Source organism: Schistocerca serialis, chromosome 1 (genome assembly GCF_023864345.2).
Source record: "Schistocerca serialis cubense isolate TAMUIC-IGC-003099 chromosome 1, iqSchSeri2.2, whole genome shotgun sequence".
Taxonomy (NCBI): domain Eukaryota; kingdom Metazoa; phylum Arthropoda; class Insecta; order Orthoptera; family Acrididae; genus Schistocerca; species Schistocerca serialis.
In genome coordinates this window covers 249,424,560-249,437,098 of record NC_064638.1, presented here as the reverse complement: position 1 = coordinate 249,437,098, position 12,539 = coordinate 249,424,560, and the positions used below count along the sequence as shown (strand labels likewise).

General features: G+C 43.5%; 1 protein-coding gene across 1 annotated transcript in view; it reads left to right on the top strand.

The window, feature by feature from the left end:
* LOC126467134 (nitric oxide synthase, salivary gland) overlaps positions 1–12,539 on the top strand; it is a 719,566-nt gene that overhangs the window by 402,503 nt on the left and 304,524 nt on the right. The window contains exon 4 of the mRNA XM_050096439.1: positions 2,874–2,965. Within this exon, the coding sequence (XP_049952396.1) occupies positions 2,874–2,965 (92 nt within the window). The remainder of the gene's footprint in view (positions 1–2,873; positions 2,966–12,539) is intronic.

Below are 12,539 nucleotides of genomic sequence, written 5' to 3'. Positions count from 1 at the left end.
GGCGCTACTCAGAGACTACATAGTCTTACTGATCAGGTAGCTCCCAATCAGCTTCATCTGAAGTAACCGAACTCGGGTATATATAGAAATTCATTGGGGAAATGGCAGTGTTATTGAATTGAGTATCCACAGTGTCACACTACCACTTTAGGTAAACCACTGAATGATTGTTGGATATCCCACATTCCTAAATACCTAAGCTACCTGATCAAAAGTAACCGGACACTTGTTGATGAACAATTAGCGATTTTTGTGCAACCTTCGCCTTTCTGAGGGCTTGAACGATGGAGACTCAGTCCTGAATGTCTGTGGAGGAATAGAAGCCCATTCTTTCTCCGGAACTAAACCAAAGAATGTGTTCCACTGGCTTCATGCCGGGCTCTTGCCAAACCATATCCTCAAAGATGCTGCTGTATGACAGGGTACATTGTCATGCGGGTACAATGATCGTCTCCGACTTCTTCCTATGCCGTCCACAGTACACAATGCTTTAACACGTGTACATATGCTTCCATAATCAGCGTCTTCTTAAGTGCAGTAGGAGTCGACACTCCGTCCACGTAAAACATTCCCATACCGTAAACACAATCAGCTCCGTACTTCACTGTTGGCATTACACATGATAACAGGTAATGTTCTCCAGGTATTTGCACACATACCGTTCCATCGGATTGCCACATGGCATAACGAAATTCATCACTCCAAATCAATCGTTTCAAATTATTCCCTGTCTAGAGGTCTTTACACAACCTCAGGCGTTGCTTAGCAATGACTGGAGATATTTGTGGCTTACGAAGAGCTGCTCGACTTTTGTACCTCAGTAACGCCATACGCACAATCGTTGAGGTAGTTGGACTGTTGGTAGCGCTTTAGTACTCACAAATTATTCTACACGCTGATTTCATGCGATTTTTTCATGGTCTTCCTTTAGCTGTCATTACTCGTTCGCGTTTCCACTTAACAATCATCAGCAACGGTTCGTTTCGGAAGTATTAGAAGCATTAAAATGTTACTTTTGAATACATTATGGGAGTGACAGTGACCAATGTGTTACAAATATTTACTGTTAAAAACAGTCGTGATCACAATTTATTTATTACTGTGACCGGTTTCGACCACTACTGTGATCATCTTCAGACCATTGAGTAAGAACCTCCTGGTTCTCCAGCAGAAGGATGTAACTCATTGGTCTGAAGATGATCACAGTAGTGGTCGAAACCAGTCACCGTAGAAAATAAATTGTGATCAAGATTGTTTTAACAGTAAATATTAAAATGTTCCTGAAGGGTTTGTTTCTTAGCTGACATTCAATGACCAGTCTAAGTTCGAACTCCCCGATCTCTCCTGACCGACGTACTTCGTTGTGCCTGCTTCTCTACCGACGAACACTATCCCCGCCTTCTTTTATACTGGCGGGTCAGCCTCTCCTGCCATCTATTGGTCAATTCCGCATTACACGAGGGTCTCCGGCTTTTTGATCACATAGTGTATTCGTCCCGGAGGCGTCTCCGCTGCTCTCGTATTACGTGCATCCACGTACTGTAGATCAAGTGGCACACAAGCTCGCAGTTGCAATCTGAACAGAAGATAGACAGTCCTAGTCCTAGTGCATGGCCGCTCGGGCGTTCTAGCAAGATCCGCCGCGATAGCACCCCAGTGCGGTCCACCTATCGGCTATGGGATCTCGGACGGCAGTATTCGATGACGTCATCTCCAATGCGTTGCGTCGATCTGCACTTCTTACTAACACTAATGCACAAAAATCCACACATTCACACGTAAATGGTGTCACGTATAGGTGTGGTAAGGATGACCGTCGCGATAAGGATCTCCGCTGCGAAATGAGATGAAGGAAAGAAGAAGGCTACTCCAATTAACTGCGACATCGTGAAATAAATCGCTACTCCCATAGAGAAAACACGTCGCACATAATTTTAAGAAAGAAAGCGATCATTCTGCTTAAAGGTAACCTCCTCCACTGTCACGGATGATTAATTTAGCACTCGCTGATCTTAACAAGACTAGCGAATTAAAGGCGATACCCAATCGGACAGCTAGCACATCGTTATTATTTTAGCTTAAACGTTCCACCGTTTGGTGGATATTCTATATCGACATTAAAAAAACGTGCCTGAGCGCAGTAAATGCTTGAATGTTGATTTGGCATTGCAGAGAGGAAGAGACGAGCGTGCAGATTGCATCAAACCAATCTTCGGGCTGAAGGCCACAACAAGAGGTAAAAGGCTTCTAACGAATGTGACTCCGAAGTAATAAATTTCAGTTCTTCCCCTTGCATTTCGTGTGAAAATGTTCCCCGGAACATATTATTTGTATTCACACAGAAGCAGAAAGCGGAAGTAATGGTAAGAGTGAGGAAAGATCCAGCACAGGAAAGTTTGTACACGAAGGATGAAACGTTTAATCTTCCGCCAATTATTAGAAGGGGAATACTAACTCTGGTCCGACGAGGATGCAAGAAAATGAACAACTGCGGCTATGTTAAAGGAAATATCCAACCGCCACCTGAAGCGATTTGGAAAGAGAATAGAGGACATAAACCAGACGGGGGTAAGAGTCTCGCCCCTCCCGAAATCGAGATAAGAATGTACAACACTGCTTCCCCCTCTTCCCCCCCCCCCCCCCTCCCCCTCCCCTTGCCGTGGAATGCAACGACCCTGAAGATTCACTTTTACCTATGCATTCCCTGCATCCAAAATAAATTGTAGCGTAATTATCTTTAAAAGAGAATCGACAGTGAAGTAATGTTAGTAGTAACAAAAAGCACACTGCTGAATGTAATCGTTCTGAAGGCTTTACTTACTACTATGTGTACATTTCAGGTGACTAACTTTTTTTTCTTTTTCTTCTTGCAGGTGTTCGACTGTCGCTACGTGACAACGACCAGTGGAATGTTTGAAGCACTCTGCAATCACATAAAATACAGCACCAACAAGGGAAATATACGGTATGTATGAACACTTAACAGAATAAAAAGAAAGAATAATAAATCCCCAGTAAATGCTTTTGGATGCTGGTTGTCCTTGTTTTACCTAAAGGTAATCACCCATCGCTCAGCGAGGGACTTTGCGGCCAAATATTGAGCAAGAAAGTGTTGGGGAAAAAGGGAGAGCCAATTGGGAATATTAGAAGGGGTTTACCAGATCCAGCATTTGTCTTACAACTAAGGGAAACCCGAAAATCTTCGGCCGATGAGAACCGTTTCTAGACAGTGGAGAAAAGAACAGCAATCAGTCGCGGAAACAGTCGTTTTATTACGACAGAACTAAATTTCAACTATTACACATTCATCTTCAGTGCTAAAAATTACAAAGAAAGAGAATCAGGAACAACTATAAGATAGTAAACATCGAATCGTAAGAGCAAACATAAGCATTACACAATAACATACCACATAACAACAGGTGAATTAGTCCAAAGAGCCACATAGTAAACAATATTGGTTGATGCAGAATATACAGGAGTCTAACATGAACTGTAGCCATTACATACATGTTTGAATAGGAAGCAAATGTGATGTCCGAGATGTGTGGTGCCCTGTATTGAGGCCCGCTATCGATTGCTGTTCTTTTGTTCGTTGTGTACATTCAACGATCGCTGCACACAACGGGGTTTGTATGGACTCCAATCTGATTACAACTAGTTTTAATTCAGTTCTGCGTCAGTGTGCCTCCAACAAAAAATATGAAACTCAGTTTTTGTGAATGTCCAATTGTCCATGTGCATACGGAGTAAAGCCGATGACTTGTTCGACGTCGAAGTGTATCTCACCACCGCCACATGAGGAGTGTCGCGATGGGTGCCAATATCCGCCGGTTTTTATCGATAAGCATAGAAACGTCTGCAACAGCTTTTCTCCAAGAATACTCGAACAAAAATATTTACATCAGCAGCAGAAACGAAGGGGATATGTCGCCAGCTTCTCACTGAAACAAAGACAAAAGCTTTTGAAGAAGAAGAGTACTATTGTAACAATAATTACAATTCCTGCTGTAAGGAAATTGCCCAGTCAGAGACACAGACAACCATCAGAAACATAGAAATGTTCTCGTTTACGATGAAGAAATTACGCCTGTAATCTTCCTATAGAAATCTAAGATAAACTGTACAAAGAGTTTTCAGGTATCATGACTTGCAGCATTGGTGCTCTTTTCTCGATTGAAAAACTGTTCCTCAATTTTCACCACAGGAATGGAGATACAAATAAACCTGCACACCTATAGTGTGCTGGCAGAGCGGGCTGTGTGTTCCATCACGAAGGTTTGTAGGCACTGTTTTCTATTCAACACGCCTCCAAAGGTCATTTCCAGTTTAAAGCAGGATTTCCCAAACTATGTTCGATGGAAGGTGAATAACGATCTGCAAAACACTATTAATAACTTCGAGTTTTTTCGACGTTTTGACAATAATTATGATGCAAATAATCTTCACGGGTTTGCTGCCGGACGACGCTGTGCCAATTCCACAGTATTTCCTCGGAGCAGCTGTCCGACATATTCAGGTGGTTGAACCTTGCTAGTGGCTAGCGACGACTGACGGTATCCGCACTTCGGCGCTCTGTATACAGAACACAAGCGAAGAATGGCAGGCGTGAAAATCACGCAAGCCTGATGATTTTCCGGCCGGAGTGGCCTAGCGGTTCTAGGCGCTCCAGTCTGGAATTGCGCGACCGCTACGATCGCAGGTTCGAATCCTGCCTCGGGCATGGATATGTGTGATGTCCTTAGGTTAGTTAGGTTTAAGTAGTTCTAAGTTCTAGGGGACTGATGACCTCAGTCCCATAGTGCTCAGAGCCATTTGAACCATTTTGTGAACCTAATGATTTGTAGATGGATAGCGCCATACTCAACCGGCCGCGCGGAGTGGCCGCGCGGGTAGAGGCGCCATGTCACTAATCGTGCGGCCCCTCCCGCGGGAGGTTCGAGTCCTCCCTCGGGCATGGTTGTGAGTGTTGTCCTTAACGTTAAGTTAGTTTAAGTAGTGTGTACGTCTAGGGACCGATGACCTCAGCAGTTTGGTTCCTTTGGAATTCACACACATTTGAACATTTGAACACATACTCAAACTCCCTCTGCCCAAAGTCGCAGAGTGGTCCTCCTGCGCTTGCGCTGTCCGTTATGTTCACTAACAGTGCGGCCATACGTCACTCACTCCGCCGGGAAAGATTGAAAAGTCACAGTAATTATGATTTGTGTGTTATTAGTTATGATTTAAAACTCAAATAATCACTGAATAAAACAAGCTTTTCTCGTTTTTTTTTTAAATTATATAAACCTTCAAAATAAACAATGTATTCGATCAAAGTACCAGTATTCTCAAAGTGTTGGGGCCGAGGAAAAGTCTGAGAATCCCTGTTGTACAACGTACGCATTGTTATGAGATTATGGCAAGTGGGTTAGTGTACACGCGAAGTTTTTCGTCGATTTGGTGTACACCACACCGATATCACTCGAGCTTATTTCGAGAAACACAAAATACAAAAGATTTGGTTATTTTGTGCTCAACAGTACCAGCGGTTTGAATCTACATACAAGTAATGGTTCGTAGGTCATACGTAAAAGTAGGCTGAAGTTTAACAGATCAGTCAGGAATAATCACTGCTCAAGAAGTGGAATACGGAAGTACTAAAGAATGAAGAGATACGTTTGAAATTCTTCGAGGCTATAGATACTGCAATAAGGAATGGCTCAATAGGCAGTTCAGTTGAGAGGAATGGACGTTTCTAACAAGGACAATCACAGAAGTTGTAAAGAAAAACATATGTACAAAGAAAGCATGGGTATCAGAAAAAATACTTCAATTTATCAAAGAAAAAAAGGAAGTACAAAAATGTTCAATGAAGTTCGGGAATACACAAATACAAGTTACTTAGGAATGAAATGAACAGGAAGTGTAGAGAAGCTAATGCGAAAAGTCTGCATGAAATATGTAAAGAAATCGAAAAAGAAATGATTGTCGGAAGGACTGACTCAATATATAGAAAAATCAAAACAACCTCCTGTGAAATTAGAAACATGGGTGGTAACATTAAGAGCGCAATAGAAATTCCACTGTTAAATGCAGAGGAGAGAGCGGTTACGTGGAAAGAGCACATTGAAGACCTCTATGAGGAATAAGGTTCGTCTGATGGCATGATAGAAGAAGAAACAGGAGTCGATTTAGAAGAGATACGGCATTCAGTTTTAGAATCAGAATTTTAAAGAGCTACGGAAGTCTTAAGATGGAAGAAAGCAGAAGCGATAATAACATTCAATCGGAATTTCTAAAATCATTTGAGAGAGTGGCAACAAAACGGCTATTCTCGTAACATCATCCATACAACTCCCAAGAGGAGAAAAGTGCGAGAATTATTGCACAGTCAGCTTAATAGCTCATACCTTCAAATTCCTGACAAGAATAACATAGACAAGAATCGAAAAGAAAATATGTTAGATGACCATGAGTTTGGCTTTAGGAAAGGTAAAGGCACCAGAGAGGCAAGTCTGACATTGCCGTTGATGATTGAAGAAAGACTAAATAAAAATCAAGACATATTCATAGCATTCGTCGACCTGGAAAAAGCACTGGACAATGTCAAATGATGTAAGATAGTCGAAATTCTGAGGAAAATAAGGGGAAGCTATAGGGAAAGACAGGTAATGTACAAGAACCTAGATGATACAGTAAGAGTGGAAGACCAAGAGCGAAGTGAACAGACTAAAAAAGGTGTAAGAAAGGGATGCAGTCTTTCGCCTCTACTGTTCAGTCGATACATCGAAGAAGCAGTGATGGAAATAAAAGAAAGTTTCAGGAGTGGGATTCAAGGCGAAAGGGTTCGTTGATGAGATTGCTATGTGCAGTGAAAGTGAAGAAGTGTTACGCTATCTGCTGAATAGAATGCACAGTTTAATGAGAAAGACGAAAGTAATCAGAACCAGTAAAAATGAAAATAGCGGGAAACCTAACATCAGGACTGGAGACCAGGAAGTAGAAGAAGGTAAAGAATTGTACTAGGTAGCGTAGCAAGGAGTACAAAAAGACTAGCACTGGCAAAAAGGGTAATCCTGGCCAAGAGAAGTCTACTAGTTTCAAACACAGACCTTAATTTGAAGAAGAAATATCTGAGAATGTACGTTTGGAGCACAGCATTGTATGGTAGTGCAACATGGACCGATGGAAAACTGGAACAGAAGAGAATAGAAGCATTTCAGATGTGGTACTACAGAAGAATGTTTAAGATTTGTGGACTGATAAGGTAAGGAATGAGGATGTTCTCCGCGGAATCGACAAGGAAAGGAATATTTGGAAAATATTGACGAATAGAAGGGACAGGATGATAGGACATCAGCTAAGACACCAGAAAATAACTTCCATGCTACATAAGAGGTGTAAAGGATAAAAACTGTAGAGGAAGACAGGGGTCGCGTTGCATCCACCCCAAATAATTGAGGACGTGGGTTGCAAGTGCTGCTCTGAGATTAATAGGTTGGCACAGGAGAAGAATGCGTAGCGGGCGCGCATCAAACCAGTCAGAAGATTGATAGAACTACGCGGTAGTTCGTTACCGTCCCTAAACGACGAATATGGTCTCTAGGCGTCCATAACGAACAACAGTACAAACCATCCAGCACCGTGTTGCGATAAGAAGGAGGGGCAAGATAAAACCTGCTGCTGCTCTTGCTGATTATACATTTACGGAGACTAAACGTCCATGATCATGTCTCCTGCTCGGCCTCCCCCTTCCACCCCCCCCCCCCCCATCCCAATTCCCCCAGCCACAGCTTCTCCAGGACGGAAACAGTGTCCCCCATCTGATTGTGTATGCAAGTGAGGGGACATTTTCTAAATGTATGTGCAGCTAGTATGTGAGGCAGGACGTGGGCACCAGCCCGGCATTCATCTTCTAGGATGTTGGAAAATGCCTATAATTCACATCCAGGCTGGTCTGCTCGCCAGGCGGGTTCGAAACGGGGCTGACACACCTCCTCGTCCCGGAAGCGGCCTCTTTAATGAGCACAAGTATATGTGAGTTCTCTTCGTCGACATGTGCAGGACTAACGCATTACGACAGAAGAGAGTGGAGGAGGCCTGTTAGCAATACATATGATAGGCAAGAGAAGCTGCGGGTTCAGAAGGTAATTGCGTCATTCGTGGCCTACTATCGAGAGCAATTAGAAGGATGTACTGTATCTGGACAAGATCATACTCGCCAGTCCGACAGTCAATATTTCGGCGATGAGTTCGTATTACAAAACGATAAGGTTGCAACAGTCCCGACCGTCTCGTGAACATATTCCAGCTGGAGGGAGAAATCAATCTAATCTAACGGTCTGCGGTATCTATTCACATGGACCCGATTAAGCATGCTTGGCAGCTGATCTCCAAGTTACTACAGATTTAGAAGGCATCACTAGGGCGAAACTCAGCTTGTCCTGTTTTCGCATGATATCCTACAAATCATGTAACAGGACAAAATGTAGATTCCATATTCCTAGATTTTCGGAAAGCGTTGAAAACAGTGCCCAACTACAGTCTGTTTACAAAGATCCGAGTATACGGAATAGGTTCGCAGGTATGTGAATGTTCAGGTAACAGAACCCACTACGTTACACTGGACGGCGAGTGTTCATCATTGACGTTGGAGTGCTCCAGGGGAAATGCGACAGGAACGCACTTGTTCTCGGCGTACATCAATATATGTGGAAAACTTAAGGGCGAAGTAATTTCGCATGATGTGTTTCTGCGAAGTCACAGCTCGAAGAAACTTGGACCATAGACAGAGAGACCTGCTACAGTATGTAACTGAAAAGCAAGACGAGTGTAAATGACAGTTTCATTCAACGACAGTAATTACCCTCAAATCTCAGTGATTTATGATGGTCACCTGGAGAATACAAAAGGCAGGACATGGTTCCTCATAGGGTGTGTCATCATGCTGGCAGCAGTGCATGCTCTCCAACGCGCATGCTGGCCGCATGGTCGGTAAGGATTTCATGTGATGGGGCGTTCCATTCCTCCGTGAGTGCGATTGGCAACTGCTTGATGATCGCTGGAGCACATGGGCGTGCTGCAGTACGTCTTCCCAACACGCCACATACGAGTACGGGCTGGATTGAATTTAAGTCGAAGGAGTGGGCAGGCCAGTCCATTCGCTGAATAGCCTCTCGGAGGAGGAATCATGGGCTGCGAAGCGTCTGGTAGAGGGTTGGGAAAGGGAACACAGGCTGGGATGATAACTGAAGCGTTAATGTAGGGAGAGGCTATAGATGCTAAGGCGACAGTAGGATGGGTATGTGTCAAAACGTTCTACGTCCTGCGTTAGTGTGAGAGAGTCTGCTAAAATTTCTTTGGGATGGGATATAAATGGTATAGAGACAGAGTGAAGAGGGAAGCGCGCATTCGTATGCGTGTTTCAGCAGCCAAGGGCTGCGAATACACTACTGGCCATTAAAATTCCGACACCAAGAAGAAATGCAGATGATAAACGGGTATTCATTGGACAAATATATTATACTAGAACTGACACGTAATTACATTTTCACGCAATTTGGGTGCATAGATCCTGAGAAATCAGTACCCAGAACCACCTCTGGCCGTAATAACAGCCTTGATACGCCTGGGCATTGAGTCAAACAGAGCTCGGATGGCGTGTACTAGTACAGTTACCCATGCAGCTTCAGCACGATACCACAGTTCATCAAGAGAACTGATTGCCGTATTGTGACGACCCAGTTGCGCGGCCACCATTGACCAGACGTTTTCAATTGGTGAGAGATCTGGAGAATGTGCAAGCCAGGGGAGCAGTCGAATATTTTCTGTATCCAGAAAGGCCCGTATAGGACCTGCAACATGCTGTCGTGCATTATCCTGCTGAAATGTAGGGTTTCGCAGGGATCGAATGAAGGGTAGAACCACGGGTAGCAACACATCTGAAATGTAACGTCCACTGTTCAAAGTGCCGTCAATGTGAATAAGAGGTGACCGAGACGTGTAACCAATGACACCCCATACCATCACGCCAGGCGATACGCCAGTATGGCGATGACGAATAGACGCTTCCAATGTGCGTTCACCGCGATGTCGCCAAACACGGATGCGACCATCATGATGCTGTAAACAGAACTTGGATTCATGTTTTGTCATTCGGGCACCCAGGTTCGTCGTTGAGTACACCATCGCAGGCGCTCCTGTCTGTTATGCAGCGTCAAGGGTAACCGCAGCCATGGTCTCCAAGCTGATAGTCCATGCTGCTGCAAACGTCGTCGAACTGTTCGTGCAGATGGTTGTTCTCTTGCAAACGTCCCCATCTGTTGACTCAGGAATCGAGACGTGGCTGCACGATCCGTTACAGCCATGCGGATAAGATGCCTGTCATCTCGACTGCTGGTGATACGATGCCGTTTGGATCCAGCACGGCGTTCCGTATTACCCTCCTGAATCCACCGATTCCATATTCTGCTAACAGTCATTGTATCTCGACCAACGCTAGCAGCAATGTCGCGATACGATAAGCCGCAATCGTGATAGGCTACAATCCGACCTTTATCTAAGTCGGAAACGTGATGGTACGCATTTCTCCTCCTTACACGAAGCATCACAACAAAGTTTCCCCAGGCAACACCGGTCAAGTGCTGTTTGCGTACTAGAAATCGGTTGGAAACTTTCCTCATGTCAGCACGTTGTAGTGGTTGCCACCGACGACAACCTTGTGTGAATGCTCTGAAAAGCCAATCATTTCCAAATCACAGCATCTTCTTCCTGTCGATTAAATTTCGCGTCTGTAGCACCTCATCTTCGTGGTGTAGCAATATTAGTGGCCAGTAGTGTAGTTGGGAAGACAATGGGGTCAGACCTCCAGGTTTGCGAGAGGTATTTGAGGACCATACCGGCCTGCTATTAGGACCGCTAAATTCATTGACGATGCGTAAGAATGCCGCGAAAGTGATGATAAATGATAAATTTGAGAAATCCAGTGCCGTGTCGATTACGGAAGGAGATGTATGATGTCAAGGATAGAGGCCCTTCAGTTACCTACATCAAAGAGTAAAAGGCAACGTGCTCACAACAAATATTCCATTCGCGTTACGCATAAGTAGGCCCACGGTCTTACGACGAAATTTATGTGATAACATAAATTAAATAAAAAGGCACAACATTCTCAAAAATTTGTTACACAGAAGCAGACACAGGAGTTCGCAAAGAAATTATCAGATAAATTATCCAGCCTAGAGGACCAGTTTTTTGGAGGCTGAATATAGAAAGAGTGAATAACAGACACAACCTGATCAAAAGTTATGTAACGCGGAATTGACCACTAGACTCTGTAAGTCCATCTTTATGCAGGATATTTGCGAGACCTCGGCTGTTCAGCATAAAATGTCAAATCAAAAACACCTCCAGACGTCTACATTTCCAATTTTATTATATTTTTATCACCAGTTTCGGGCTTCAGGCCCCTGTGTGAAGACAACAATAATAACAGCGTAAACTAGGTAACAAAATGGCCGGTTTAAAATTTAAGAAATCAAATAATATTTAGTGCTAATATGCGTTAAATATTTAACAGTCCCTGTACAGTTTGGTTTTTGTTATATGTTTACTACATATTACGATTTTACACAATTTGATTTCTTAAATGTTACACTCCTCCTTTTGTCATGTATTTTAGACTGTCATTAATGTTGTCTTTACAGCGGGAGAGCTCAGTGATTTCGAACGTGGACCAGCCATTGGATGAGACGTCAGTATTAACCATTGTAAAGTTGTGCAAGTCGATTGTTGGTGATGAGATAGTGAAGCAGAAATGCGAAGCAATGACCACATCCCAACCAAGCCCAGGGATGAAGGACAAGGAGAGTCGAGCACCGCAGAGGGTGGTTGTGAAACAATGCATGAAGTCAGCTGGAGGAATTACTCATAATTTCCAAACTGCTACCAGCCGTCCAATTTGCGCAATGAATGTGCGGAAGGTTTTAAAAAGAGCGCGGTATTTTCTACAGTGTTCGAGCTGTTTCTGACCATCCAGGTGTTTCTATTTTCAATCTAAGTGACACTTGTGATCTTGTAATGAGCGATGTCACTGGACAAAGGGTGACTGTAGATGAGTGACTGGAGTGATATGTCATGCTACATCCTGTCGCAGTCCGATATAAGGGTTTGGATCTGGAGAATGCTTTGAAAACGCTACCTGCAATGATCTGTATTGCCAAGAGTGAGGGCCAGAGTAGGTGGTGTTGCAGTACGGAAATGTTCTATGTGGTTATTGTGCGGTCTCCTGATTGCCCTTAATAAAACAGTAAATGCGAAAGGATAAGAACACATTTTACAACATCGTAGTCTGCATACTGCAGAGCATTGGTTCCCAGCCTGGAGGTAATTACCTCCTGAGAGGCAAAACGAAATTCTTTGAAGGATAAAAACTAAATGATTCTATTCTGTTTCAGTCACGAAACTAAATTATTTTCAAAATACCATTACCATTATCACCATTTTGTAAGATTCTAACATTGTTTGTGTTTGTATGTATCAAACTGGGGCCCAAG